The following is a 23,915-nucleotide window of genomic DNA, read 5'->3' on the forward strand; positions in this document are numbered from 1 at the left end:
GCAGCTAGCTTGGGCTTCTAAGGCTACTGGACACCATTAGCTCCAGAGGGATCGAACACAGGCCCAGTCCTTGGTCGTCCGGTCCCGGAGGCGCGCCGCCGTCCCCCTTGCAGAGCCAGAAGAACGAAGAGAAGTTGAAAATCGGCGGCTGAAGACTCCGGTCTTCATTAAGGTAGCGCACAGCACTGCAGCTGTGCGCCATTGCTCCCTTAGCACACCACACACTCCGGTCACTGATGGGTGCAGGGCGCTGGGGGGGGGGGCGCCCTGGGCAGCAATTAGATTACCTTACTTGGCGAAAAGCATATAATACAGTCTGATAAACTGTATATGTGCATTAACCCCCGCCATTAAAGTACATAAAAGGACAGAAGCCCGCCGCTGAGGGGGCCGGGCCTTCTTCCTCAGCACACCGGCGCCATTTTCTCTTCACAGCTCAACTGGAAGGAAGCTCCCCAGGCTCTCCCCTGCAGTATCCTGGTACACAAAGGGTAAAAAGAGAGGGGGGGCACATAAATTTAGGAGAAAAACTGTGTATATAAGCTGCTATAGGGGAAAAATCACTCAGTATAGTGTACATCCCTGTATTATATAGCGCTGTGGTGTGTGCTGGCATACTCTCTCTCTGTCTCTCCAAAGGGCCTGGTGGGGGAACTGTCTTCAAATAGAGCATCCCCTGTGTGTGTGGTGTGTCGGTACGCGTGTGTCGACATGTCTGAGGTAAAAGGCTCCTCTAAGGAGGTGATAGAGCGGATAAGTGTGTGGGAGGGTGTCTCCGTCAACAACGTCGACACCTGTTTGGATATGTGTAAGTGCTGAGGTAAAATTATTGCACAAAAGGTTAGGGAACAGAAAGGAAATCTACCCTGGTCTGTCACTATGTCACAGAGTCCTTCAGAGTCTCTCTATGTTTACTATCCAAAATAACAAAGTATCGACACGGAGTTTAACTCCACTGTCGACTACGATAATGCAAAGTTACAGCCAAGAGGGCTAAAAGATATTCAATATATGATTATTGGAATAAAAGATGATTTGCATATCACTGATGACTCATCTGTCCCTGACACGAGAGTACACATGTTAAGGGGAAGAATGCTGAGGTAAATTTCCCTCCTCTCATGAGGAAAAAGAGCGTGAATCTCCAGACAAGAGACGGCAGCTTCCCACAAGAGAATTCTCAGGCTGTATCCTTTCCCCACTAGGGCCAGGATGTGTTGAGAATCTTCCCCTTGGGTGTCCTGTTTGCACTAGCTATTCTCAGGGATCCTACAGATAGCGTGCACATTCTAGTATACTACCCAGACCGGCGATTGTGTCGGCATGGGTTTATAGCGCTGTGGCAGCGTGGACAGGTACCTTATCAGCAGAGATTGAGACCCTAGTATGCATATAAATATTTTAAGATGCTGTCTTAAGTGATAGATATATAATTATAAAGCATGTCCAAAGGGACATGAGTATACTGGGTCCTAGAGACAAAAGCTATGTCGATTTCTGCTTGACGTGTCCTGTAGAATATACATTGGACAGATGATGACGACTTAAGAGGCATATGGAAGGCTGAGGATTGTGTGGAGAAAGGTTCTCGGGCCTGGTCTCCACAGTTATAGCTGGTAATTCTGATATTTTGCCTTATATTCCTGCACAGCCTAGGAAAGCACGACATTATTAAATGCAGCTTTTCGAATAAAGAAACAAGAAAGTCTGAGGTGCGTCCTTTCTTGTCAGAGCCGGGGGCAGAGGAAAGAAGCTGTACAACACAGCTAGTCCCCAGGAACAGAAGTCCTCCCTGGCCTCTACAAAAATCCACTGCATGTCGCTGGGGCTCCACAGGCGGAGCTAGGCCCGGTGGGGACACGCCTTCGTAAGTTCAGCCACAAGTGGGTTCACTCCCTGTTAGATCCCTGGGCAATAGAAATTGTATCGCAGGGATACAGGCTGGACTGTGAGAAGATGCCCCCTCACCGAGGACCCGGCGGGCTTCCCCCCAAGAGAGGGAGCCAGTGTTAACTGCAATTCGTAAATTGTATCTTCAACAGGTGGTGGTCAAGGGTCCCCTCCTTCAACAAGAGGGTGTTATTATTCGACCATGTTATAATCCCGAAACCAGACGGTACGGTTAGACCCATATTGAATTAAAATCCCTGAACATATACCTGAAAAGGTTCAGGTTCAAGATGGAATCGCTAAGAGCGGTCATTGCATGCCTGAAATGAATCGGGACATAAGGGATGCATACCTTCGTGTCCCCATTTATCCACCTCATCAGGCTTACCTCAGAATTGCGGTACGGGATTGTCATTACCAATTTCACCAAGGTAATGGCGGATATGATGGTGCTCCTGCGGAAGCAAGGTGTCACTATTATCACATACTTGGATGATCTCTTCATAAAAGCGAGATCAAGAGAGCAGTTGCTGGACAGCGTATCACCTTCTCTGGAAGTGAAACGGCAACACGACTGGATTCTATATATTCCAAAGTCGCAGTTGGTTCCTACAGCTCATCTGCCTCGCCTAGGCGTGATCCTAGACACAGACCAGAAGAGGGTTTATCTCCCGATAGAGAGAGCTCAGGAGCTCATGACACTGGTCAGGAATCCATTGAAAACCAAAACAGGTGTCAGTGCATCACTGCACTCGAGTCCTGGGAAGGATGATGGCATCATACGAGGCCATCCCCTTCGGCTGGTTCCATGCAAGGACAATGGAACTTACTGGACAAGTGGTCCGGATCACATCTTCAGATGCATCGGTTAATCACCCTATCCCCCAGGGCCAGGGTGTCTCTCCTGTGGTGGCTGCGGAGTGCTCACCTTCTCGAGGGCCGCAGATTCGGCATTCAGGACTGGGTCCTGGTGACCACGGATGCAAGCCTCCGAGGGTGGGGGGCAGTTACACAGGGAAGAAAATTCCAAGGTTTGTGGTCAAGCCAACAGACTTGCCTTCACATCAATATCCTGGAACTAAGGGCCATATACAACGCCCTAAGTCAAGCGGAGTTCCTGCTTCGCGACCAACCGGTTCTGATCCAGTCAGACCGTAGGCGCTCATGTAAACCGCCAGGGCGGCACAAGGAGCAGGGTGGCGAGGGTAGAAGCCACCAGAATTCTTCGCTGGGCGGAGAATCAAGTAAGCGCACTGTCAGCAGTGTTCATTCCGGGAGTGGACACGACCTCCACCCGGGAAAGTGGTGACTTCATCAGGAAGTCTTCACGCAAGTTTGCAAATTTATGGAAACTGCCTCAGGTGGACTACATGGCGTCCCACCTCAATAAAAAGATAAAAAAGGTTTTACGCTGGGTCAAGGGACTCTCAGGCCATAGCTGTGGTCGCACTAGTAACACCGTGGGTGTTCCAGTCGGTCTATATATTCCCTCCTCTTCCTCTCAGACCCAAGGGCTGAGAATTGTAATAAACGGAGGAGTGTGAACAATATTCTTTGCTCCGGATTGGCCAAGAAGGACTCAGTACCCGGAACTGCAAGAAATGCTCTCAGAGGACCCATGGCCTCTGCCTCTCAGTCAGGACATGTTGCAACAGGGACCCTGTCTGATCCAAGACTTACCGCGGCTGTGTTGGACGGCATGGCGGTTGAACGCCGGATCCTAGCGGAAAAGGGCATTCCGGATGCAGTTATTCCTATGCTGATAAAGGCTAGGAAAGACGTGACAGCAAGACTTTTTCACTGTATATGGCGAAAATAGGTTGCTTGGTGTGTGGCTGGGAAGGTCCTACAGAGGAATTCCAGGGGGGTCGATTCCTGCCCTTCCTACAGTCAGGAGTGACTATGGGCCTAAAATTAGGATCCATAAAGGCCAAGATTTCGGCCCTATCCCTTTTTTCTCTCAAAAAGAACTGGCTTAACTGTCTGAAGTTCGGACGTTGTTACAGGGGTGCTGCATATTCAGCCCCTTTTGTGCCTCCAGTGGCACCTTGGGATCTTAACGTGTGTTGGATTCCTAAAATCCCACTGGTTTGAGCCACTTAAGACCGTGGAGCTAAAATATCTCACGTGGAAAGTGGTCATGCTTTTGGCCTTAGCTTGGACTAGGCGTGTGTCAGAATTGGCGGCTTTGTCATGTAAAAGCCCATATCTGATCTTCCATATGGAAAGGGCAGAATGGAGGACTCGTCCCCAATTTCTCCCTAAGGTGGTATCATCGTTTCATTTGAACCAACCTATTGTGGTGCCTGCGGCTACTAGGGACTTGGAGGATTCCAAGTTGCTGGACGTAGTCCGGGCCCTGAAACTTTATGTTTCCAGGAAGGCTAGAGTCAGAAAAACTGACTCGCTATTTATCCTGCATGCACCCAACAAGCTGGGTGCTCCTGCTTCAAAGCAGACTATTGCTTGCTGGATCTGTAGCACCATTCAGCTTGCACATTCTGCGGCTGGACTGCCGCAACCTAAATCAGTAAAAGCCCATTCCACGAGGAAGGTGGGCTCTTCTTGGGCGGCTGCCCGAGGGGTCTCGGCTTTACAACTTTGCCGAGCTGCTACTTGGTCGGGTTCAAACACTTTTGCAAAATTCTACAAGTTTGATACCCTGGCTGAGGAGGACCTTGAGTTTGCTCATTCGGTGCTGCAGAGTCATCCGCACTCTCCCGCCCGTTTGGGAGCTTTGGTATAATCCCCATGGTCCTTACGGAGTTCCCAGCATCCACTAGGACGTCAGAGAAAATAAGAATTTACTCACCGGTAATTCTATTTCTCGTAGTCCGTAGTGGATGCTGGGAGCCCGTCCCAAGTGCGGACTCTCTGCAATACATGTATATAGTTATTGCTTAACTAAAGGGTTATTGTATGAGCCATCTGTTGAGAGAGGCTCAGTTATTGTTCATACTGTTAACTGGGTATAGTTATCACGAGTTGTACAGTGTGATTGGTGTGGCTGGTATGAGTCTTACCTTGGATTCCAAATCCTTTCCTAGTAATGTCAGCTCTTCCGGGCACAGTTTCCCTAACTGAGGTCCGGAGGAGGGGCATAGAGGGAGGAGCCAGTGCACAACAGATATAGTACCTAATCTTTCTTTTAAGAGTGCCCAGTCTCCTGCGGAGCCCGTCTATACCCCATGGTCCTTACGGAGTACCCAGCATCCACTACGGACTACGAGAAATAGAATTACCGGTGAGTAAATTCTTATTTTTTTATTTCTTTCTGTACTGAGTGAATTTTTTTATAAACATTTATTTATATACAGTAGCATGTACATATTCCTCATCCCTATCATTTGGTCATTCACACCAGTCCCTGCCCCAGTAGAGATCACAACACTATTCTTTTTATGCTTCGATTTGTTTATGCTTATGGTATATTTATCATAATTAGACTTTATTTACAAACCCCATCCCCCATGCAAATAGATATTACCAACACCCCTACCAAGCAATGAATGTTTGGGATTGTTTTTCTCTGCTGGTGTTCCATAGAGTTCCATAGAGTTCACCTGTTTATCGAATTTGGCTTAATCGCTCATAATTTTACCTCCATCCCGTTGATTTCAGCCTTCATTACTTATCATTTTAGGAGTAAGCAGCATGACAGATGTAGTGCATCTCTGATAGCTAAGTGGTTCTCTCCTGGTTGCAAACAGCAATATAACATTTCCAAACGTCTCAAGTAAATTATCTTTGATCATGAGCAAAAGAGCTTGCTGTCAAGATAGGTGTGTGTTCTTAATTTGGCAGCTAAGGCCACTGGAAGAAAGAGTTTTCAGAATTCTAATGTGTTGGGAAACAGTTTTGCTCACCGAAGCAGGTGCCAAGTACAGTAAGCATTGTATTATATTCATTGAGTGAGCATTACATGATAGGTGCTGGCTTCCTGATATCCGCACATCCACTGGCCTGAGCACTGCATTATCAGATGTAAACATACAGTCTAGCTGCATGGATGCGGCCATATTGAATTCTGTAATGTGATCTCTCAGTCCTACAACTTCTTAGCAGTCATGCTCACATGATCAGCTTAGTTTATGGTTTCTTGACAGAACCCTATTTAAACTTGCCTCTGCCACTTCCTCATTGCCAGAGCTACTCACTTCTTAGGAAGAGGATTCTCCCTGGCTCTGGGCTTCAGCAGCTACTGCTTTGTTACTTTGCCTGTTCACCTGTAACAGCTCCTGTTAACCAACAAGCGCTCAAGTCATTCTGTCTATTCACCTGCAAGCACTCCTGGTCTCATACAAACATAGCGGCTATTCTATCTCATCACCTACAAGTGCTGCAGTCATTCTGCCTGTTCACCTACAAGCGCTCTGGTGACTTAGTCTGTCCATCTGTAGCACTTCTGGATTTCCAGTTTGTTTTACACAACTATTCTGTGACTCTGCACATTCTCCTGCAAGTGTTCTGTACTCTTGGTGCCACACTGGGATTCTGTATTATCACTCTGCACCTGTTCAGCTACTACCCATCACAATGGTTCATTTGCTAGCATACCATTGGTTGCAAGTGTTTGTTTTTCAGGTTCTGGTAGCTAGAAGTGGTTCCTTGGTCTGTACACCTATGTCAGGTGCGCAGTTCTGAGTTTCTCACCTCTGGTCTCTGTACTGAGTTACGAGTTTCAGTTTCCAGTCTAGGCTTCCGTGGTTTTGAGTCTCTTTGTGTCACAATCTCGAGTTCACAGTAGTGGATTCCAGCTCCAAGCTCCTGGTTTCAAGTGCTCGAGTTGAGTTCATCCCGACTGGTACCAAAGCCTTTCACTGCTTCTAGTTCTACTCCGGTCCTTTCACTGCTTCCAGTTCTACTCTGTTCCCTAGATTAGAAGAAATCCTATAAAAGCTCAGTTTCAGATTCATGCCAGTTTCAGCTAGACCCATGGGTCCCGATACATAGCTACAAAAACTGTAGATCATGCCATCTCCACAGCAGAATTGTGATCCATATTTATCGTATGGCTTTCCTAGTTCTTCTGTCTCACTGGATCTTCTCCATTGCCATAATTATAATGCTGGAGTGTGCAGAAAGCCTCTCCTGTTACCCATTGATTTTCTAATGAAACAGGGATCCACAGGGCATTTATAAGTAACATACTTTGAGAAACTAGTTGTGAGTTTTCTTAAGCCATTCCTGCAGCATCACTTGCCTTATAACATCATGTGATTCCCTATGATTCCCTGTGACTGGATTAGATCTATTGAAGAACTAAATTAATCTTACCAGAACTAGTAGATCCATGCTTGACTTGTCTCATATTCACTACCATCATATCCAGTTTTTATTAAGCTTATCCTGAAAATAGATATATATGTAATATGTGCTTCTCTTAACATTTTTCAACTCTCACCATGCAAATTTACTTTGTTGTAAGCTGTGGATGTGTATTTTTATCCCATACATAATTAGAAATACTTCCCAGATATTTGTGAATTATAAATATGATTTTCTTGGTTTGCTCTGTACTTTTGTTTTTTCCCTTCTTGAGAAAACATTTTTCGGTCCATGTGTTTCACTTTTTATGGTTATGCATTGGTTGGTTTCAGAACATTATTTAAACATTTACATTTTTGTGTTATTCTGTCCTCATACCTGTGGTATAGCAGCAGTCCACATTATATATAATTATGCTTGGCAACTTTGCTATACAATAATTGCTAATTTTATTACTCCCTCATTAACAGTTTATTTTTGCTCTTGATGGAATGTTGGTGGGTGTTTTAACTGTTATTTATATGTGAATTGTGGTTTCCTTTGTTTAAGCACTTTATGTAAGGTCCACATTTAGCCTAAAACTTTCAGCCTATTTGTACTCTACTTAATTAGTCATTTCCCTGTTGGAGAAGCCTACGTGTTGCTTTGTTTATTTTAGAAGAAAGATTTTTTGTGTGTTTCTATTCATAAATATTAACAATTATCGTTTCAAATATTTGCTTGTACCAATCCATTTCCTTAATGAATCATTTTCTTAACTTTTTTTCTCTATAACAAATAAAATAGTAATAATGTTTACACTTCTATCCATACACATTCCAATAATTCAAATATCCATTACAATTTATCTATAGAACAATGTGTTGTTTTTTTGTCTGTTTTTTTTAATAAATTTACTTTGGGTCACTTTTGCCAGTATGCACATTTTGCCACTTTTTTGTATGCATGACACAGATTATTTCTTCTTTCCCTCCTCTTATTCAACATTATGAATTTTGTCCTCCAGACAGCTTGCGCTGATCTTACTCTTATCTTACTCTTGCCTCTAACAAATGCCTTACAAAATATTACCAAATACATTGCTGCCATTCAGTGGCGTAAGTTTGTCCCAGTTTCCCGGAGGCTAAATAAATATTGATCTCCCCACCCCCCCACCCCCACCCCCATATTTATAAAAAATATATGTATGTATGTATATATATCCATGTGTGTGTGTGTGTGTGTGTGTGTGTGTGTGTGTGTGTGTATATATATACATTTTAAGTCACACATTTCTTAGCAGTCATACCCAGGATTAAAACCCATCACCTGTTATACTGAAGGAAGACACCTTACTGATAGAGCTAATTGTTCCTGCATTGCAAGGTTGCAGATTATAACTACATGAACTACAGTATATGAAGCTGCTACATAGAATTGTCAGTTCAAAACCATCGCGGCTAGGCAGATCTATGTAGTGTACAGCCACACACTACACAGATCTGCTCAGTCACTCACAATGCTGATTATTTCTCTGACAATTATTTTACAAGTGTCATACCCAGGATTACAACCTACAACCTATTACACTGGAAACATGCACCTTACTTATGGAGCTGTTTGCTCTTGTATAGGAAGCCTGAGAATTCTAACTGTATGCAAATTGCTGCATCAGTAAAGTGCCTGCTTCCAGTGTAATAGGTCGTGGGTTCAAATCCTGGGTATGACAGTTGTAAAATGTGTATCTATAATAAAGAGGGTGTGACTTAGGTGTAGGGAGGAAGAGATAGTGATGGCTGTCAATTAATTTAATTGAATGGCGTCACTGAACAAACAGAACGGGAGGACAGGTGCCCCCCTACAAAGCAGGAGCCCGGCGACAGCCGATTCCGTTGCCTCCCACAGTTACACCTCTGCTGCCATTATCCAGTCCAAAGGGACCCGCCGCCGGACTCCGCGCATCGCAGGGAGAGACCGCTGGAGATGACCTCACCGCAGGAGCCCCAGACACCGCAACGCATCATCGGAAGGGTGAGTATACATGAATTGCTACTTATTACAGCTATACATTGCATCAAAGCGATGCGATGTATAGTGATAAGTAGCAATTCTGTTTTTGTTTTCTTAGTGAATATACCCCTTTATCTCCTTCCACCTTATCTCCATCCAACGCTTAGTAAATAGACCCCTTAGTATCCTGCAGACTTCATCATAGACCCTCCCCCCCGACAAGAAGGTATGGGTTTTACTGCTGGCAAATAGCATATATTACTGCAGCCTGCTCCATTATTGCTCCAGCAACTAATTCCAGTGTTTCCTGAAGTCGGCTTCACTCCTGCTCCAGAACTCAGTTCCAGTGTTTCCTGTAGCCTGCTTCAGTTGTGCTTCTGGTGCTCCAGACACCCTACATATGGTTACAGTCATAGACTATCCTGCTAGCCTGCACCTGTTCTCTATATCTGTCCTACCCATTCTGCAGCATCGGTCTTTTGCTACTATTAGTGACCTGTATGAGGAATAGTATAATTAAGCCATCCAGCTTCTCTCACACTCCAGCACATACAGCTAGCCAAAGGGGCTCTGACTCAAATCAACAAACTCCTAGTGATGTTATACTGTAATTAGCAGTCACATGACCCTCCCTTTAAATCTGCAGCAGAGCTGCGCACCTGCTCCTAAAACCTGTAGGCCCAGTGAATGGGAGGGGAGAGTGAATGCAGCAGCTCCTCTGCATACCTGACTCTGTAAAAGCCCTATTGACACCTGGTCTGGTTGCTGTTGATAGTGACTGGTCCCATTTTCGTATGGATTCAGGACAACCTTTAAAAGGCTCATCAGGATTAATTATGTGAGAGCTCTTGAGAGGACAAGAGATATAATATAACTATTTTGAGGCTTAACCCAACAAAGGGTTAATGGTTGTTCTCCTTAGAGTTTACTAAAAATGAAGACCTCCTTTGGAGAAAAGGGAATCCAGGAAGGCTTAACTGCGCACTTTTCCAATTGAGATAAAAGAAGGCCTTAGTTTAATGCCTGCCAGAAACTTCAGGAGCCTAGGACACTTAGAAGATGTCATTTGCCTCTGATATCAACTGTTTGTTGTCTGTTTTCTCTGAGACTGTCTCTGAGACCCTTTATACATCTCCAATACGCGACCTAATGTCCTCTTAGTGCTAGCTCTAACCTCTTTCTTAACTCCTAACAACCACTTTTAACATCATACACAACTTCTACTGAGCTATTGCCCACCTACAATGTCAAATCTTAGTCTTCAAATCTTTAATCCTTGCCTAGAAGTCTATATCTAAAGCTGGGTACACACCAGTGGTGGCTGCAGCACAGTCCAAAATTCAAAAAGGGCAGCCACACCAACTGTCAGTGAGTCCCGGCCAGTAATGTTTGGCATCGTTTGGGGTGGCAGTTGGTACGGCTCCCCTATTTGAATTTTAGATTGTGCAGCACCTCTAGAGCTGCCACTTGTACACATCATGCAATGGTTCAACCCAGCAATATTTTGATGTAATTTATTGATACATTTCATCTGCCGTACACACCAAACAATCTACTGTATGACGGCACGTTGTAGCATTACATGCTACATGTAACAACACTGCATTGACATGCAGCACATCCAAAAGGACAAATCATTGTACATCAGGCCGGTATTATGGTTCAGCAGTACATACTATACAAAGTGTACGATATATTATTCCAATCCGGGATGAAATGATATATCGCATGATATATCTTATAGTGTGTACCTACTTCTTACACTGGTATACCATTTGTATCGGCCCAGTCTCCTCTCTGAGCCACACTATCTCCACTTACCTTATGGTTGACCTTTTGTTGTTAGCTCTCTCATGAGCATGGCCCTCTCTTCCCTTTCTTTTCCTCATATTTCTACCGTGTATATGCCTGTTTTATGTTTGCTCTGCTTCCTCTACTATTTTAGATATTAATTACGAAGTGTTGACAGTTTAACACACATTTTCTTCATTCTACAGGGGACATTTTCAGCTGCCATGCTGTGGATAATCCAGTGCCTCAGTCTGAGCTTGCTATGCTAAGACAGTATGGACCAAATGTGCATGATGCTGTGTTACAGAAACTTATAGCTGCCTTTGGAGAGTTAAGGACTATGGCAGACCAAGGAATTATCTCATATCCTTACTCAACCAGAGAAGTTGTAAATATTGTGAAACATTTACAGGTAATATTTGGTTTTTAAAATTATATTCCTAGGCTGGGGCCACACACAGCGGGCAAGCGTGACCCGCTTGGCCGCAAGGAGATCGCACATGGACTCCCACACATGCGCGGTAGTCTCGCCACCGCCAGATCCAACCGCAGCATGCTGCGGGCTGGCCAGATGACAGGACGATGGGATTTCAGTGTGAACACAAACATTTCAATGTATGTGTTCACACAGTGGGACTGTGCACTGTGTTCTATGAAATCCCATGTGTCACTGGCCATATCCTGTTCTGCAGCATCCCGCAGAGCAGGATTCGTATGCACACAAAAAAACCCTCCTCGCCAAGCGGGTCCTCCTGGCCACTGTGTGTGGCCCCAGCCCTAGAGTTCTGTCTTATAATGCAGGAATGCATGTACAGAAGTACATCCTAAAAACAAAAATGTACTAGTTTCCTAAAAAGTTAAAATGTACTTTGTTAAGACCAAATGTATGTATATATGTGTTTCCCCACATTAAACTTTAGTTTGCAGATATTGGCTCGCACATGGATTGATCAAACCAGCATTATGTTTTATTACAGTTCAGCGTAGAAGTAAAATATTTAAAAGAGTCTCTAAACCTCAGCGTTATAGTAAAAATTACAGCTGATTTCAAATCAGTCATAGCGCCGGTGTGAGCTACGTTGGATGCTACATGCATGGCTTGTGCAACTGCTGCAGCTGTGGAAGAGAGGAAAGTGCAGAAAGTTGGGCGGTAGGGTTATACAAGTGATGTCTATACTACACCTGGGCTTGAAGAAAGAGGCGTGGTCCACATAAGAGGAACGCTAGCGCGGTGTCCCTTACAGCCAGAAAATAAGAATTTATACTGGCATCTGTTGCCAAGCAGTTAGCCAGCACAGCTGTGAAGCCTGTTGTCAATTCTAAAACATGTTATATGGATATAGTGAAATAGTCTAAAACTGCTGTCATTTTTAAAGTGTTTTAAAAAAAATTGGCTCTTGAAAAGAAAGTGCAACCAGAAATGGATGTACTGTTTTATTGCGCATGGTGATCAAAACCTGATCAATGAGCGCCTCTGGCTACTATAGTAGTTTTGCTTTAATAGTGTTAGTCATGGTTCTGTCTTTCTGATTTTGATGCTGTCGATGTTTATTGATAGGACCGTGCAGACCTTGGAATTAAGTTACAATTAAGGTGAATGGGCTAAAAACAAATGCCTGTATTGAATATTTTTGAAAGTAGCCTGCAACTAGAGAAGAAAATTAATGAAAGATACAAATCTGTCACCTTTAATCTATAAATTGTACTCATCAGTGATTTTATGAGCAGTAAGAATTAATGTGCCAACATTACTTATATGGTAGACATTGCTGACATCCAGCATGCAGGAAATCCATAGTGACAGTTTTATTTCTATAGATGTATTTGTTGTGAATCATAAATTCATAATTATTGTCTGTAGGAAATGTGTATTTCATATGCCTATTTTTAAAGCCAATTATATTTTCATATAGACAAGCCTTACAGATTATTTGCAGGGAGCTGAAAGGTGCTGTTCATAGGAAAATATATCTTCTGTATCTAACACTAAGTCAAATTTAATGGGGAAAATTCATGAAGAATATTCCACAGCAAAAACAAAACCCTACAGAACTCTAAGATAGATATATACAGGTTGAGTATCCCTTATCCAAAATGCTTGGGACCAGAGGTATTTTGGATATGGGATTTTTCCGTATTTTGGAATAATTGCATACCATAATGAGATATCATGGTGATGGGACCCAAGTCTAAGCACACAATGCATTTATGTTTCATATACACCTTATACACACAGCCTGAAGGTAATTCTAGCCAATATTTTTTATAACTTTGTGCATTAAACAAAGTGTGTCTACATTCACACAATTCATTTATGTTTCATATACACCTTATACACACAGCCTGAAGGTCATTTAATACAATATTTTTAATAACTTTGTGTATTAAACAAAGTTTGTGTACATCGAGCCATCAAAAAACAAAGGTTTCATTATCTCACTCTCACTCAAAAAAGTCCGTATTTCGGAATATTCCGTATTTCGGAATATTTGGATATGGGATACTCAACCTGTATATATATTTATAAAGCAAACAGAGGGAGTGCAGACAAAAATAATGAATATTGTCATATTGTTTAATGTTCTGATTATTATTGACCACATAGGTCCAAACCATAATATATCATATATAATAAAAACATGAACTTAATCTCATATGCGCATATGTGACCATACAAAAAAATCCAGACTATACCAAAAAAATTGCACTTGAATATGTAAAAATGTGTACATTCAACATATAAAAGTCTTAAATCCAAAAGACCCACAGACGCCGTTTTTGTAAATGCGATCAATAAATACATAACACAACTTACCTATGGAAAACTGGAGACTGCAGACTTAAAATTTGACACTTGCTAGGTTATATATGCAAGAAACAATTGTATCATTCATATAAAATTTATAAGCATACTGTATATTTAGTTGTGAACTGTATAAACATTCAGTGAAAAGCTTGTGGTTAGGCAAATAAAACCATAATATTTGTATCAATTGATGCCGGCTGCAGTGAATAATATACTCAAAACCTTTGTGTCAAATATAGCCATCCTGCTTATAACTTGCTGGTCTCACTTATAAAACATTCACTGGCAGATGAAAGACCAGGCAATCCATTATGATATCTTTGTAGTCTACTGAAATTCTGTAGTGGCCAGTAAGACTGACCATGGCCGCCGTGAAGCAGGAGTACCTGACAAAGTCACCTGGGTCATCCTGCATAATACTCTAAGCCTGGCAGGTGTGGTACTGTGCTGATTGTAGCAGAGCTGGTGGTTTGCTGCAGTAATCCTTGATCTTGTGGCTGGTCAGATGCCATGATGACAGGCGGAATCGTCCGCAGCTGCCATGGAAGAGATACTCGTGTATCTGAATGGAAAACTCCCTAGTCCATTTTGCCATTAGGTGTTAGCAGAAGCCGGCAGCTGGTAGAGAGAGACCTTCACTCCGGAGTGCTGGGTCATGGCAGCAAAAGCTTGTAGCTCGTGTCCGCAATGAATGGTGACTTTATGCAGAACAGGTCAGTCCTGACCATTCTAAAATATGTCATCAATATTATCTCCCATCTCTGCCTCCAACTATGGCTCTCCTCTTGTCAAGGAATCTCAAGGATGTTAATGGATCTTGGCTGCCTAATGGGGTAGACTACCCAGAACAGATGTACGGAGTCTAGCGTGCTGGTGGTTTTCGCCAGAAATGCCCCAAAGGAATATTAACTATTGCTACACTCAGCACACAAGTTGACGTCCTCAGTCTGGGTTCCAACAGAGAGGCTTGAGTTAGAAGTAGGAGATGTTTATGCAGCAGGGTGGCTGCAGAATGATCAGGAGTCATTAACTAGGCGAACAGGGAACTACCAGGGGACAGGCAAGAAGATCAAAATCCAGATAGTTGTGAGAAAACCAATTCAAGAGTAAAGCATGAGTGAAGTGAAACAAGCCGAATTGTGGAATCCAAAATAACACAAACAGGTCTGGAACACTGCCGTTTGCACTCACTATGGAGCCTAAAATGCTTTCACTTAGAGGTCTCTTTATCAATAATAGCATACTCAATGTGATCTGGCCGCGATATTAGCAATTATAATGCCCGGATGTAATAGAAACTTATGGAGATTGCTGCAGCTGTCGGAAATGGAGGGACTGCAGCAGATATCAGAGCTGTCTGCTGCAATACTGCCTTCATACATGGGGGTGATACTAAATATTAGCGGATACCCCATTTTTAGGAAATATTCCATAAATATTTAATGATAAATGGGCCCCTCAGAAAACTTACATATCGGCTGGGATTTGAAGTACTGCTTTCCGTCAGAGAGCTGTACAGCCACTACACAGATGCTTTGCCAGACACTGGCTGGGGGTCTGTAACAGAGGTTGCACGACTTGTGACTCAGACTTACCAACAGATGGCTTCGGCACAGGATTTGTGGACACCGGAACTGGAATGAAGCGAGGAGGCTGAATATAGCTCTTTTGAATGAGTGGGTGGTGGCAGTGAAAACTACCTTATAATGTTTAAGCTCGAGGAATCTATGGAAAGCTATTGCAATTGGGATATTAGAGATGCTGGATCCACTTGTAAAGAAGTTCCAAGCTGAACTGGATTATTACTGGACTGGAGTGCTGACCGGGCAGGAACCGGGTCGATGACACTTAGTATGAGACTCTAGTAATTCCGGACTGAACGGGTGAAGCTTTGGTAAAACCAAACTGAAACCGTTGAAGCTTAGTCGAACCGGACTGGAATCGGGTGATGCATAGAAGAACCGGACTGGAACTGGTGAGGCTTGTAGAACCGGACTGGAACTGGTGAGGCTTGTAGAACCGGACTGGAACTGGTGAGGCTTTAAAACCGGACAGGAACCGGTGAGGCTAGTAGAACTGGACTGGAACTGGTAAGGATAGTAGAACCGGACTGGAACAAGTGAGGCTAGTAGAACCAGATTGGATACGATAAGGCTTGTAAAAACAGACTGGAACTGGTGAGGGTTGGAGAACTGGACTGGAACCGATGAGGCTTGGAAAAACTGACTGGGACCGGTAAGAGCCTTGTGCATGCATGGTGAACGCAGTAACTTAGGAAGCAGGACTTCTGTAGTCACAGTAGTTTCACAGGCACCGAATGCTGCAGCTGTACTTCCTTTAAACCCCCTGCTGGGCTGTGATTGGCTGCAGGGAGGCTTAGGTTGGTGAAGTGGAGATCAGCTGGAAATCATGGAATGCACCAATGTCAGAGAATATCATAGTACTGCACACAGGAGCTTGAATAAACCTCAGGCACACAAATAGTTACCAGCTGGTCTGAGAACACGGCTGCAATAAGGAGTCTGTGCAACTGTGCAATCAGTATGAGAAGGTGTTGCAGCTTGGAAACTAGTATGCACAGCAAACACTGGAGTCAGAGAGTGAATCAAGACTGCGCAAACTCTGGGATACTGCAGGAAATCCTGGCCTGTAGGATAGTAGGCTGAGGTAAGACACTGGGCTGGTTGCAGCAACATAGGAGATCAAAATCAATTTAATGACAAGAGGGGCCGCATCACCCAGCGGAGCCTGGCCTCTGCCACCTCTTTCTGCCACCGGAACTGGTAAGCAGTGCCGGAGCTTTCCTGCTCAATACATCATCTCAGGTACCAGGCAGGAGCTGGAGGATCCAACTGAAATTGCTCTTCTCTTAATTTCATGGGACTTGCCTCATCTCCGTTTGAATTTTTGTTATATATCCAAATCAGTCACTATACCAGGAGAATATGCTCTATCTCATATTTGGGAAGAAGCCAACCCCTTTGAAACACTACACACAGTGACCCAGGTGCTCAAATGCCATCTCCAAAATGTAAAATGACTTACTAACAATTTAGCTTGGGTACACGAGAGCTTATGCAGAGAAGTATAAGAGCTCATTATTGCCCAAACATCTTTTAGTTCACAGTGGTTAGCCTCTCTGGTGTGGTTATCTTAGAACATGCAATTTAAGTTTTTCTGTAAATTGTAAATGCTATGACTGTGCAATTTTCAAATTGTTCATGTGAGTTGCTGGAGAAGTAATTCATAGCTAGATACCCCTGTCCACACTTACTGAGCATTAACTAGAATCACTACATATTGCATCGGACAAAAAAAAAATCACTACAAACTTGATACTTTTGGAAAATTATCGAATTTTAAAATAAATCTCTCTAAATCTAGTGCACTTAATATTTCTGCTCCATCTTCTACAATTATGGGTCTTAGGCATTTCCTTTTTCCTTGCATCCTTCGCATATAACATACTTGTGGGTTAAGCTGACTTGTGATCCATCCCCTTCGCACGATTCGTAATGATTATAGTAGATGACATTCTAAACAATTTTCTTGGCTGGGTAGAATTAATGTAGTCAAGATACACTTCCTAAATTACTCTATGGGGTATATTCAATTGAAGTTGGAAACTACGGCCTTGTCAGAAAGAAGTCAGTTTGCGACTATTTTAGGTCTGAAGGGATTCTGACCTATTCAATGGAGCCCTAATTTTTCAGAGAAGTCGGAACTCCGACTTGTCGGAAAGCACGTGGATTGGCGGAATAGCCGCCGATCCACGTGCTTCTGTCGGAAGCGCGGCCAAATTCTCCAGTTTTGGCCTCACTTCCGACAATGTCATTACGACTTTAAAAACTGTCGGAATGACATTGTCGGGGACAGCCAAATCCTGACGAATTTGGCCATTCATTGAATAGTGCTTTGTCGGATCCTTTCCGACAATGCATGTCGGAAAGGATCAGACTTCAATTGAATATACCCGTATATCCTTCAAACCCTGCCACTTAATATCCCAAATTCCTGGTTCCAATCCATTCAACTCCTAATCAGACAGTTTATCTGGTCTCGTAAGAGACCCAGAATTAAACATACTATTTTATCACCACCTTCCTGCTCTGGGGGGTTTTCAACTGCCTGACATTAAGAATTTTTATTATACTATTATCCTAGGCAGGATTCTGGATTGGAGGTGGAATAGGGATATCAAACAATGAGTAGCAATCAAAGGTATATGCATGAGACAACACTCTGCGGTATTTCCTTGGCTTCCTCAGGTTTCTAAACTTTCTTACACCCAACAATTACTCCTACTCTTTCCTCGTGGAAAATCCTGAGATGCCAATCTCCTCTGAGTTTAGTGCGTTGACGTCATTTCTAGAAAAATCCTAGCTTTTCTCGAGGCCTCCACTCCTCCCAATTTGCCGGTGGACGAGTGCGGCTCTCTTCAGGGTTGGCCAGCTGGTGACATCCTCTAGTGTGAAGCAATTTTCAGAGATTCAAAACAAATGGGATATTCCACAGGTGGATTTTTGGAAATTTCTACAAGTTAGACAGTTTTTAAACTCAGCCGCTAGACTAAAATTAGCCGCCCGGGATCTGACACCTTTTGAGAGTTGCTGTGTCTCCACCCAATCCCCTTTTCACATAGGGCCTAATTAAGACCCCGTCGCTGATGTGAAGCGATTTTTGCTTATGCGCATATGCCGGCATTTGCATGTGCAATGTCCTAAACTGCATTCTGTACATAATACAGTTTAAGATCTGGCACCCCTCCAGGGACCGGGGCGTAGACGCCGCGTTTTGTGGGCGTAGATGTTCCATTTAAGGGGCATGTTCAGGACAACGGAGGCATGTCCGGATCATTGCTGGGGTGGGTCACGATGGCTGCATGGCATCATGCATAGCCACTGCGACCAAATACATGGTGGTAGCCGTATGCCTTCGCCGCCGTGTGATGCTTTCGAATGTCTGTGGGGGGCAGGACCCAGCATACGGGGTGGACTTGCCCTGTGCTGGGCATCCCCCCGCATGTCAAAAATTTTTATTGTATATGTGCATTTTTATGGACATTTACGATCAAGTCTGAATTACGCCCATAGTGTCCACTCTCTACAAACTCCATGTACAGTAGGGTATGGGTTGACTCAACTTAGGTCGACAGTCGTTATGTCGACCACCGAAGGTCGACATTGACATTGGGTCAACATGCACTATGTCGACATGGGCATTGGGTCGACATGTAGTAGGTCGACAGGTGAAAAAGTCGACATGACTTTTTGGACTGTTTTTGGTGTAGTTTTCTTCGTAAAGTGACGGGGAACCGCAATTAGTGCACCGTGTTCCCTCGCATGGCTCACTTCACTCGCCATGCTTCGGGCAAGGTGCCTCGCTCCACTACCACTTCACTCGGCACAGGTTACTGTTCCAATTGTAGTCCACCTGGATCGTCAAGTATGGAAAAATCCAAAAAATGAAAAAAACATTTGAAAAACTCATGTGTTTGTGTGTTTGTTTATGCTTTTAAAAAGAATAGAAATATATTAGCCCCAAAAGCCAAGAGAAAAATAAAATCTCATAGACATATATTTAGCCTGACATGAATATGTATGTTTTATTGGTTTCCCATTCCGCTGTTACCTCATACTTATTACAGATTTTAATACAAAGTTACCAGAGGGCATTTCTTTCCTATTAAGTTTAATTTGATTAATCCGAGTTGAAAATAAATCAAATGTCTCCATTAAAGTAGAATTGCTCCTGTGCCTAAGTAGAGACAATTATCTTTATTTTCTACACCATACATACATCCAGTTATCTGCTCAGTGTTTCCTTTAGAGTCGTATATAATATCACAAACATATAGAACTGTGGAATCATTATTATACTGTTTTGATATTATTTTATTTTTGTTCTTTCTCCACCCAGAAATTTCCCAATGAGGGACTGGCGAATGTTGTCCGTAATGTCTTTGACTTTGATTCCTACAACCAAGAAATGCGTGAGATTTTAATGAACGTCTTACATAAGCATGGGATCCCAATAGGAGCCAAGCCAACCAACGTCCAGCTTGCTAAGGAGTAAGGATATGTTTTCTAAATATGCTTAGTATATTAATATTAAATTAATATTAAATACAAAATAAGATGACATTTTAATTTGTCGCCATGTACATTTCAGATACTACTAATAAAAGGAAATTATTGTCTTTTCCATAAACAGTTTTTTTTTGCTTTTTTGCTTCCTCGTTAATAAAAAAAAAAAAACAGAAATATCTGATTTCTGAATTTTCTGAGGAAAAGTTTAACAAAAATAAAATGACCTCAGACAGGATTATTATTTAGAATGCTTTATTTACAGTACATACTGTAAGTTAATTTGTTGCAAGTTTTGTTTTCAGGGTTCCAGGAAACGGATGTTTTAATGCTGTCGTGGCCTCTTTTCTGCAGTCTGATGATCACAACAGGAATCAGTCATTCTTTATTACTGTGAGAGCCCACAGTTACTTATTACCAGTTATTTATGTAGGGCACACAAATTCCACAGTGCTTTACAGGTGACATCACTTCAGTGTATTACAGGTGACACCACATCAGTGTATTACAGGTGACACCACATCAGTGTATTAATACAGGTGACACCACATCAGTGTATTACAGGTGACACCACATCAGTGTATTACAGGTGACACCACGTCAGTGTATTACAGGTGACACCACGTCAGTGTATTACAGGTGACACCACTTCAGTGTATTACAGGTGACACCACATCAGTGTATTACAGGTGACACCACATCAGTGTATTACAGGTGACACCACATCAGTGTATTACAGGTGGCACCACTTCACTGTATTACAGGTGACACCACGTCAGTGTATTACAGGTGACACCACTTCACTGTATTACAGGTGACACCACGTCAGTGTATTACAGGTGACACCACTTCAGTGTATTACAGGTGACACCACTTCAGTGTATTACAGGTGACACCACATCAGTGTATTACAGGTGACACCACATCAGTGTATTACAGGTGACACCACTTCACTGTATTACAGGTGAAACCACGTCAGTGTATTACAGGTGACACCACTTCACTGTATTACAGGTGACACCACGTCAGTGTATTACAGGTGACACCACTTCAGTGTATTACAGGTGACACCACTTCAGTGTATTACAGGTGACACCACGTCAGTGTATTACAGGTGAGACCACTTCAGTGTATTACAGGTGACACCACTTCACTGTATTACAGGTGACACCACGTCAGTGTATTACAGGTGACACCACTTCAGTGTATTACAGGTGACACCACATCAGTGTATTACAGATGACACCACGTCAGTGTATTACAGGTGACACCACGTCAGTGTATTACAGGTGACACCACTTCACTGTATTACAGGTGACAACACGTCAGTGTATTACAGGTGACACCACTTCAGTGTATTACAGGTGACACCACTTCACTGTATTACAGGTGACACCACGTCAGTGTATTACAGGTGACACCACGTCAGTGTATTACAGGTGACACCACTTCAGTGTATTACAGGTGACACCACTTCAGTGTATTACAGGTGACACCACGTCAGTGTATTACAGGTGAGACCACTTCAGTGTATTACAGGTGACACCACTTCAGTGTATTACAGGTGACACCACGTCAGTGTATTACAGGTGACACCACGTCAGTGTATTACAGGTGACACCACGTCAGTGTATTACAGGTGACACCACGTCAGTGTATTACAGGTGACACCACTTCAGTGTATTACAGGTGACACCACGTCAGTGTATTACAGGTGACACCACTTCAGTGTATTACAGGTGACACCACGTCAGTGTATTACAGGTGACACCACTTCACTGTATTACAGGTGACACCACGTCAGTGTATTACAGGTGACACCACTTCAGTGTATTACAGGTGACACCATTTCAGTGTATTACAGGTGACACCACATCAGTGTATTACAGGTGACACCACATCAGTGTATTACAGGTGACACCACTTCACTGTATTACAGGTGACACCACTTCAGTGTATTACAGGTGACACCACGTCAGTGTATTACAGGTGAGACCACTTCAGTGTATTACAGGTGACACCACTTCAGTGTATTACAGGTGACACCACGTCAGTGTATTACAGGTGACACCACGTCAGTGTATTACAGGTGACACCACGTCAGTGTATTACAGGTGACACCACGTCAGTGTATTACAGGTGACACCACATCAGTGTATTACAGGTGACACCACTTCAGTGTATTACAGGTGACACCACGTCAGTGTATTACAGGTGACACCACGTCAGTGTATTACAGGTGACACCACGTCAGTGTATTACAGGTGACACCACTTCAGTGTAAACTCTTAAAGGCATTGCAGAGGTTCCATGGATCCCGATTTCCATGACAAGCAATTCAAGGGTTAGAATGCTGAGACTTTGGGGTTAATCCTATTAACTGCGAAGGGTGTGATGTGCCATTGCTGCTGCGTTTTAACGGCGGCAACAGCACCTGATCTTGCACCTTCGTGGGCTGAAATCAGTCCCAGTTCGCACAAAATTGCTTGGTGCCCTATGGGGCAATGAAAACTTTTGTGCAAATTTTGGGCACGGTAAAGTGCGCCCGCTGCCGCGATGACTCACATCTGCAAGATCATCGCGGCTAATAGGATTGACCCCTTTGATTGAAATCAGCACTTTTTCTTTGCTGTACTTGTCTAATAGTGATTTGCTTGTGGGACTCATACTACTTAAACAATTTGTAAATGACAATTGCTTTTGCTACTATATATTATGCTACACTGTGAGCTAGGTTGTATAACTAACCGCAAGTTCATGAATCTGTTACTCCAGTAAGTAGTTACACTATCATCTCTTTATATAGATATCCTTAGTATAATCTGCTGCTGCTGCTGCTATTTACACCGTATTTGTAGACTTTTTTATAAGACAGCCCTTTTCCAATTAAGTTAATTGTTGTATTTGATAGATTTGGCTTTCAACAATGTATGCACTACACCTGCTGCAAGTACTGTATTCACTTACTATACAAGAATATCAGTAAAAATTTTGACATATATTTTATTGTGACCTACCGTACAAATGTTATGTTCTGAACATCCATTTGTTAATTACATTTGTATTTACTAGCATTTTATTGTTAGTAATGCTGTACAGAGTACAAAATGTGTTCATAACTTAGACACAACACAAGCAACCAGTTTCATTGTAATTTGTGAGTGAGATGAGTGAACATGACCTGCAGCAGCAAATATTGGAGATATCTGCTGCAATTCCTCAATACTACATATGGGGAATCATGGGCATAACTATGGTGGGAGCAAGTGGTGCCATTGCTATTTGGCCCAGAGGCTTAGGGGGCCTGGACCTAGGTTATATAATTGCATACCAATTTCCAAGATTTGTCAGCTAAGCAGTTGGGTCTGATCCATTGTCCAGCCTGATTGTGTAACATTGCATTTTCAGTGCGAGGTGTGTATAGTGGATTTTATCATGGAAAAGGGGGCACTGTAATGTGGCACAATATGAACTGGAGGGCACGGTAATGTGTCATAATTAGCATTATAGAGGGCACTATAAGGTTACATAATAAGAACCGGGTCACTGTTATGTTTTAAATGGAGGAACTATAGTGTGGCATAATAAGAACTAGGGCACTGCAATGTGGCATAATTTTAATAGGCTTAACATGTACTGGCAGCCCTATAATGTGACTTAATGTAAACTAGGGAACTATGATGGTTTATTAAATAATCTACGGTACTACTGTGAGGCATGATATTAACTAGGGTACTACTATGGTTCAGAACATGAATTAGGGCGCTATTATGGGGCATAAAATTAACAACTGCTGCGGAGAGATGTCTCTCAAGAATGATTGGGACAGGGGCTCCATAAATATGTTGCTATGGGGCCCGCAAATCTCTGGTTATGCCCCTATGGGGGACACTAAATGTTTGCTGGTAACCCCTGAAAATGTCTGTTTTTGGGGGGAATGTGGCACAAATATTCTAAATAATAAATAGGACCCTTCGTATTATGTTGCATAAACTAAAGCGTGGATGCAGTGTTATCCGTATTTATATATTTATTTACTAATAAATGTGTATATTATATATGTGTATGTACACACACACACCCTG

General features: G+C 42.9%; 1 protein-coding gene across 2 annotated transcripts in view; it reads left to right on the top strand.

The window, feature by feature from the left end:
* VWA8 (von Willebrand factor A domain containing 8) overlaps positions 1-23,915 on the top strand; it is an 875,413-nt gene that overhangs the window by 492,908 nt on the left and 358,590 nt on the right. For both annotated transcript variants that reach the window (XM_063952874.1, XM_063952875.1), the window contains exons 26-27: positions 11,145-11,350; positions 19,664-19,815. In XM_063952874.1, the coding sequence (XP_063808944.1) occupies positions 11,145-11,350; positions 19,664-19,815 (358 nt within the window). The remainder of the gene's footprint in view (positions 1-11,144; positions 11,351-19,663; positions 19,816-23,915) is intronic.

The sequence above is a fragment of the Pseudophryne corroboree genome, chromosome 2, assembly GCF_028390025.1.
Source record: "Pseudophryne corroboree isolate aPseCor3 chromosome 2, aPseCor3.hap2, whole genome shotgun sequence".
NCBI lineage: Eukaryota > Metazoa > Chordata > Amphibia > Anura > Myobatrachidae > Pseudophryne > Pseudophryne corroboree.